This window comes from Ciconia boyciana, chromosome 2 (genome assembly GCF_034638445.1).
Source record: "Ciconia boyciana chromosome 2, ASM3463844v1, whole genome shotgun sequence".
In the NCBI taxonomy this organism is placed as follows: domain Eukaryota; kingdom Metazoa; phylum Chordata; class Aves; order Ciconiiformes; family Ciconiidae; genus Ciconia; species Ciconia boyciana.
The window spans coordinates 140646176-140654263 of NC_132935.1; the positions used below are offsets into that span (position 1 = coordinate 140646176).

General features: G+C 55.4%; 1 protein-coding gene across 1 annotated transcript; it reads right to left on the reverse strand.

The window, feature by feature from the left end:
- Positions 1-4003: 4003 nt before the first annotated feature.
- Positions 4004-7530, reverse strand: DLX6 (distal-less homeobox 6). The gene is made up of 3 exons (XM_072851492.1): positions 7170-7530; positions 6037-6230; positions 4004-4255 (listed from the first exon to the last, which is right to left on the reverse strand). The coding sequence occupies exons 1-3, from the start codon at positions 7528-7530 to the stop codon at positions 4004-4006; spliced, it is 807 nt and encodes a 268-aa protein (XP_072707593.1).
- Between the last annotated feature and the right edge of the window lie 558 nt (positions 7531-8088).

The window sequence follows — 8088 nt, forward strand, 5'->3', positions numbered from 1 at the left end:
TCTTCTCATTCCCTATGAATCAAACAGTCTTTTGTCCTTCAGAGTTTGATTTGATCGCTACTGTTCACATTTCACTTTTGTATTTTTCTCTCCCTATACCATTACTCATTGAGTACCCCGTGAAATTACAATCGTACATTTTCAACTCAGCAACCCATTTGCAGTGCAAAAATAGGGTCTAAATAATGGCTGAATTAGCCCTACTGGACAGTTTCAGATGTAACACTCTGTAATAATTATATTGCAGGCTGGATTAGGATGCTATTATCATAATCTGGACGTTTACAATTATCTGTAATTTGCAAAGATGCGCCAGGTCTTGATTACAGCAGTTTTTTTTTATCAAGCTAACCATCACTAAACAGTGACAGTAATAACAGCTAATTTTGCTGGCAATATAAGAGGTGCTGGGGTGTGCAAACAATTTCACACCTGGATGTGCTCACTCAACCAAGAATATAGAGAAAGAGCTTCTGCCCTGAGACTCAGAAAAATATTCTCCACTGCTTCTGTTCAGTATAGGTTTCTAGACCCCGATCCTTGCTTAGCAGATTTTCACAGGGGGTAAGTTTCGGGGCTCGCTGGGGTTCGGGGTCGGTTCGCGGCCGCTTCGCGCCTTCCCCTTCGAGGCACGCTCCGTCCTCGCCCGTTCCCCCGCTTCCGCGGTCGCTCTTGCGCCGGCGGTTTCCCTCGCCGGCCCGGACCCCGGCAGCTCCGCGCCCCCTTTCCCTCCCGCTGCCGCCGGGGCCGGGGGGCGGCGGGGGCCCCGCCGGGCGGCCGGAGGGGCGGCGCGGGGCCGGGCGGCCGGCGGAGAAACCGTGCGAGCCCCGGGGCCGGCCCCGGCCGCCCGGCCCCGCAGCGGGGCGGCGGCAGCGCGCCTTTCCGCGGCTCTCCGCCGCGCCCGTCCCGGCGGCCCCGGGGCGGCGGAGCCCGGCGGCGGCCGGGCGGGCGGGCAAGCGGTGGCGGAGCCGGCGCTGGCAGCCCGGCGGCGGCAGGTTGGGCGGCTGGCGTGGGGAGCTGCGCCGCTCCATCCATAGATGACGCTGTTTCACGAGAGTCTCCCGGGGCGGCAGCCGCGCGAGTGGGAGCCGGCGCTGCCGCCGCTGCCGTTCGCCCCCTCCCTGCCCCCGGGAAGGCCTGCCTCTCTCGCCTTCTCCCGCCCGGCTGAGCCACGGGGCTTTTTTTATCATTACCATTTATTTGTTTGCCTGCTTGCTGGTCGTCCGGGCTTTATTTAAGCCTCTCTGAGAAATCACTCGTGGGGGAGGAGGGCACGACGCGCCGAGAAGCTTTCCGTGCCGGCACCCACGCTGGCACCGGCGAGGCGTGCAGGCGAGGAGCAGCCCCCCGAAAGCCCACGGGAAGCAGCGAGCCCCCCCCCTCCCGCCCTCCCCGGGCCCGCCAGCGGGGGGGGACCGCCCGCCGCCGTCCCCACTCGGGGGCTGCAGCGAAAGGGTTAAAGCGGCTGCGGGGGCCGTGGGGCCGGGACCCGCCGGGCTGGGCTCGGCCGGGCCGGGCTCGGCCGGGCCGGGCCGGGCCGGGCCGGGCTCCCCGGGCTGCGGGGCTCGCTCACCTGGGCACCCGCCGCCCTCCTGCGGGGGCGAGGGTGAGCCCGCACAGGGGCCAGCTCGGGGGTGCAGAGCAGGGGTTTCTGGAGGATGCACACACTCACACAGGCACGCAGAAATGCTGTTGGTTTAAATGTATGGTAGCTTTCTCTCCAGTGCCATTTGAATAATTCAGTGAGCCCCACTACCAGCTGTACTTCTGAAGCCTCTTCCATTCTTTTCAGCATTATAATTTTGGTTAATTTTCAATTTTAGGCCCTACGTCTCTGCAATTTGTGTATGAATAACAGAATAATTTTCCTCTTTTGTTTCGCCTTTCCTGTTCCTGAATCTAAATAAAGATGGCTTTTTAGTATTAAAAGTGGAAGAAAATTACAGGTAATTATCTTTGACGGTAAAAACGCTGTAATCAGCGGGCTACATGAAAAATTACTCTAATTATGGCTGCATTTAAGAGAATGGAAAAAAACCTTCTTGTGGATAAAAACCTTAAATTGTCCCCAATGTCTGCTTCAAATTGGATGGCACTGCAGCTGGAGGCTTTGTTCAGAATTGATCCTGGGGAGCTCTGAACCCAAAGTTTCACAGTGGGAAGGGGAAAAAAAGAAAAGAAAACATTTTTCCTAATGTAACAATACGAATGGTAGAAAATGACAAGACTGATCGGTTTTAAACCACTCTGAAGACTGACTGAGCGTGGAAGTTGCTCAAAAAAAAACAAAAAAACACCCCCCAAAAAACTGGTATATTGGTAAGTAGTCTTTGCTTTGTGTCTAATTATAGTGACTGTCCTTTTGCACGACTGTATGTAGCTGTCATTATATGGAGCACTCTGAGGATCTCTATTGACTTCTGATAAATGGCTCAGTGGTTTCAAGGTTCATAATTTGAAGGATGCCCAGGTCTCTAGCCATTAATTCTCGCAGTATGGGGCACCCAGCTTGGATGAGGAAAGGGCTTTTCATTGTCAGTAGTTGCTGTGCTTTCCACAAGCTGGTGAGGCTGGAGCTGGCTGGACAGCGTGTCGTGTGCCCGGGCACCTCTCAGGGCTTTGCAAAGCATTCCTCAGCTTGCATTGTCTGCTCTTTAAAAACAAAGGAGGGCGCCTCCTTTCTTAATAATTCGGAGTCTCCAACCTTTGGGAAGAAAGGCAGGGCTCTGAGCTTTGCCTCGGCGAGAAGGCTCAGCTCAGCCGAGCAGCGGAGCAGTGCAATCGCAGCAGAAATGGCCGGGTGGTTAGCAACTTCTTCTGGGCTTATCTTTGCGGTCTCGTTATCTCCCGTCTTGGTCGTAGCCTTAAAACTAACCAAACCACCAGCTCACCCCCCCGCCCATCTTTTCTGTCTTTGCTCGCAGATGTGTGTTGAGGTAGCCGTGTCTGTGCCTGCAGGCAAGCGGGGAGACAGCGTCCAGCTGCCCGGGCTGGACTCGGGGGGCAGGTCGGGGGAGGTGGGGATCCGCTAAGGCGGAGAGAAATAGGAGCCAGGCGGGCGTTTTGTGGCTTTTACTCTATATATGAAAGAAGACAAAAACATACAAAGTATATATACAACTAAAATTCAACAATATATACAGAAAGGTTGCTCGGGGGAAAGGTCCCTCTCGCTCGGCGGGTGAGACTGCCGTCAGGCAGCGCGGAGCCTTCCTCCCCGGGCGCGGCGGCGGGGGCTGCCGCGGAGCCCTCGCTCTGCCTTTCCTGCTCGTCTCCGGGAGTCTGTCCGGCTGTGTGCGGGTGTCTGCGGTGTCTGCGGGTGTCTGAGGGTGTCTGCGGTGTGTGCGGGTGTCTGCGGGTGCGGGTGAGGGGGCTCTTCGCGGGAGCGACGGTGGTTTCTTCCGAGCCGCAGCCCATTGCATTTTGAGAAAGCATGCAGGTTTTGCTTCGTGGTAATGTTCTAATCTTACAGTATATTTTCGTTTTTCAACCAGTTCTCCTTTTTTCCCCTCTTCTTCTTCTTTTCTTTTTTTTTTTTTTTTTAATCCCTTCTCCTCTCTTAATTTTTTTCCCCAGTCCGGATTCGGTGAATAAAAATGAAAGAGCTTTGACGAGTCTCTCTTTCATCATGTAATGTCTTTAGCTCATTAAACAAGTAAAAACGGCTGCCATGGTAGATTCAGGTTCTTCTTGTGGGCAAAGTCTGTAAAAAGTTTGTTTTGACGTATACTCCACAGAGAAAGAGGCTGGTGCCTTGGAGTCCAAAGGAAAATATCCTAAAGAGAAGTGTCTTCTGTGCGCCAGAATGGAAATTGTGTCTTTCTGTTCAAGATCAATCGCTGAGGTTACTTAAAAAAAATAAAATAAAATAAAGCCACTCTGTCTCTTTGCCGCATCTACAAGTTCACACAGAGCCTGTTAGCTGGCACGGCTTGGCAAAGCAGGGGAACTTCTTGCCATGTCGAGACGAGGCGTTCTTGGGAGATTATTTCTCTTGGACCATTCACATCATTTGTGGTCTCTGCATTGTGTCTTGATGTGGAGAAGAATACCAGTGAGAATAGCCAGGCATGTAGCTGTTGGGAGGCATATTGACTCCCTTGGCAGAAGCTGAAACGTCCCAGACCGGAGGCAGAGCCGGAGACCGAGGGGAGAGGGCGGCGGAGCCGGGCAGAGGGTCGCTCTCGTGGGGGTTGCTGCCCTGCTTCAACAGCTTCTTGAATTTGGAGCGCTTGTTCTGAAACCAGATCTTCACCTGTAAACCAAAACGCAGTAGATATTAAGCTGCCGTCAGCACCCAGGGCATGGCAAGGGAGACCCCGGCGGCCGTGGGTTTGCTCTAGAGAAGGTCTTGAGAGCCCACGCCGGTGGGGTGTGGAGCTGGGGAGGGGGAGAGGGGAAGGAGGGGTAGCTACGGCTGCTCTGGGTGCAGCTGGAGAGAACAGGAGAGGCAGAGCGGAGCTGGAAAGCGAGAGGGATGCAGGTTTTAACCTGGAACGTTATTTTCCCTGGGCAGGCCAGACTGATGGAGCTGAAACGGAGCACATGCTCTGAGCTCTCCTGCTTTAACGCCTCATTCAGAATTTTGGAGGTCATTTGATCATTTGGGCAAACTGTTGTCAAACACGGGCAATCATATGATTTTGTGCTAGGAGACAGGAGCCAATAGACAAAGGGCATCTCACAAAGAAATTGCGCATCCGAAAACATGCACGCTCAAGCGGTCCTTGCTGATGTGACGGGGGAGGAGGCACAATGGAACAAGGATTGTGGCTTTATTTTTAAAGTTGTTTTTAAAACAAGGAAAATTCTCTTTTCTCGGCGAGCAATGGGCTGTCCAGGTTGCTTTGGGTCTCATCCTGCTCCTAATGTGGCAGAACTCCCAAGGAGAGAGCCTACACTCGATGAGGTGTGCGAGGATCGGGCCCACTCTGGCAGATCAGGATTATTATAGACATTACATATATGTAAGACATATATACAGACTTATTTCTTAAAAGTGAGACAAACAAAGAACACAACTCCCACATGTGTATTTGACCTTGCAACCTTTGCAGACGTAATGTTAAGGCATAATAAGCAGGGGTGCTTGTCTAGCTGCATGCTCAGGATCGGGCCCCGAAATCTATGCGTGCGAGAGAGAAAGCGAGACAGCAAAGGAAGACAGAGCGTGCATGCTAAGGATACTGAAATCCCATTTGTAAAACCATCAGGTCTATTCCCATGATTAATGTTTGCTGAGTATTTAAAAATCGCTGGCTGGAAGCGACTGTTATCAATGACAATGATAAAATCCTGAAGTTATTTGTTAAGCTCATAAATTCACATGATTACATTTTACCCGAATTGATCCCATCTATCCACGCTCTTCTCCGCAAACCCCAGCCCGGGAAGCCTGTAATGCCTCATGTGTCTTTCAAGCTTAAATTAGCAGAATGGCACAGCTACTCCAACCACACTTAACTATGGCTTAACCTGCTATAATTTTGTACACGGCTGTCTTTGATCTTCAGATCTGTTATCACCTTTCGTACATTTTGCCCAAGGGTAACCACTGCATTTGCGTTAGTCATCCAGGGTGAATTAACTATTGATTTTACAGGTATTTCCTAACGCGTTCTTGCTTCCTCTCTACCTATAGGTTGCTACGAGGCAGCTTTGCTTTGCGTTTAGCTCTACCTCAGGCCCAGCGATTCCTCGCCTTTGCTTTGTTCTCCTTTTCACAGCTGGGCAATTGCATCTCGGTGGTGGAATTATCCGAAAATACAGGCAATTTAAAAATGTTATGTGTGGCATCAGAGGGGAGCGTTTGCTCGCCAGACGGCTGAAGGAAGGGCGCATTCAGCTCCTTCTGCGGCAGACCAGTCTCTCTGTCGTGCATGAGATGTAAGTTCTGTCACGTATAGATGGGGGACCGTGTGCGTTACCTTTTCTACCGTTCCCGTACAGAGGCCAAAACGTCTCGGGAGCATGGTACTTTGCTTGGCCTTTATTGCTCGCGCAGGATGTCAGTGATTTGGGATTCCCAGTAATTACCTGTGTCTGGGTAAGTCCTAATGAAGCTGCCAGTTCAGCTCTCTCTGGAAGTGCCAGGTACTGAGTCTGCTGAAAGCGATGATTTAAAGCCTGGAGTTGTAGGCTAGAGTAAATGGTTCGAGGCTTCCGAATCTTTTTCCCTTTTCCATTGAATCTGATCTCACCGTTTTCAATCACTGTGGTTTTTTGCTGATCTGCAAGCAAGACACCACAGCTGAAACATCACCCTCCTCAAGCTATTTAACGCGGGCATTTCGGCTGCCACGGCTCCTAAGCGCCCAGCAGCCTGTCCCCAACGCCGGGTCAACGCCACCGCGTACACGCGGGCTCCGGCTCCTCCAAGGCACGCCGCGACCCACGCTGCTGCGTGGGAGCTACCGGGAGAAAAAACAACTGTCCGGGCACAGTGGGCACGCTGCCTTTCCCCGGGGCGGGGGGGGGGATATATTAAAAAAATATTAAAATAAAGCGCAGCGCTGGCTTCGTGCAGGGACGCCTGGTTCCTGGGCCATCCAGGTTTTACCCAGCTAATTGACTTCGCGTCGCCGGTTTGGTGGTCAGTGAATCACCAGTCCGAGACTTGTAACAATGCCTTCCCCCCCCGCCCCCCCGCCGTGCCCCTCCGGATGAACACGTACAAATGAGCGGCTCCCTGCAAAAAAATACATAAATCAGACGGCCCCCGAGCGGAATGCGACCCGCTCGCCTGGAAACTTTCACTCCTCAGGTGTTAGCAGGAATTCCGCCTAAAGCCGGTCCCGCCGTAACAAAGGAGCGCCAAGCGCAGCCCCCTGCCCGCGGCCGCGGGGCGAGCGGGGAGGCGCCGGTGCCCAGCGCCGCGGTACGGCCGGCAGCCGCCGCCGGCGGGGGGGAGCGCGGCGGCCCCGCCGCCGGGTGCCGGAGCGGTAGGCCCGCGGAGGGGCGGCGGGGACGAGCGGGCCCCCCTCCTCTCCCCGCCGCCCCGCGCACCCCAGGGCCGGCGTCTCCCTCGGCAGGAGCGGGGGGCACGGCGGGGGTCGTTATGCAGCCGCCCGGGGGTGGCCGGGGAGAGGCCCGGGGAGGGAGGGAGGGAGGGAGGGAGGGAGAGAGGGGGGGAGAAGCTGGCAGCGGGTTAGCAAGCGGTGCCGGCTCACCTGCGTCGTCCGCCCGCGTCTGGCTGGCCGCGCTGCTGTTGTGGTAGGACTGGAGGTAAGGGCTGTGCTGCGAGTGGCTCACGTAGGGGTAGGCGGCCAGCGAGCGGTGGTTGTAGGAGCCGGCGCTGCCGGAGTAGGGCGAGCTGTGGTGGTGATGCTGGTGGTGCGGGTGCGAGCCGGCGGCGGAGTGCAGGCAGTGCAGCGGGTAGTGGGCGCCGGCCATGGCCGGCGAGCTCTGCTGGGAGTGGGGCGGCGGCGGCGGCTGCGGCGGCGGCGGCTGCTGCTGCCCGAACTCCATGAAGGCGGATTTGGAGGAGTCTTGCGCGTCCAGCCCGTCAGCCATCGTAGTCATGGTCATCATCAAAGTTTGGGAGGGAGAGCGCGGCGCTCCCCGGCTCGCCCCCCGCGCTCTGCCTCCTCTCTGCCCAGCCACCGCCGCTCCCCTTACCCGCCGCGGCACCGCTGGAGAGGCGGCGGTGATTTAATTTAATTTCTTTTCTTTTTTTTTTTTTCCTTTTTTTTTTTTCTTTTCCGCCTTTTTTTTTTTTTCCTTCCCCCCCCCCTCCTCTCCAAGGAGCCGTTGTGCGAGGGGCCTCGTTCACTGAGGGAGGGGAGGAAGGGGAGGGCGGTGTGCGGGGTGTGTGGAGGGGGAGGGCGGGCTACTCCCGGCGCTTTTTTGCGCCGCTCTTTTCCTTCATCCCCCCGGCGCGTGGGGTGGGTTGTTTTTTTTTTTTGGGGGGGGGATGGAGGGAGGGAGAAGAGGCCGGGCGTTTGGGGGGGTGGGGTGGGTTTTAAGGTGGGAGCCGGGAAAGTTGGGGCTCCGGCGCTTCGACTTGAAGGGCAGGGACGCGCACAAGTCGAATGGTTCGTCTCCGGAGGGCAGCGCCTCCCTCATTGGTCACTCAACCCCCTGACGTCA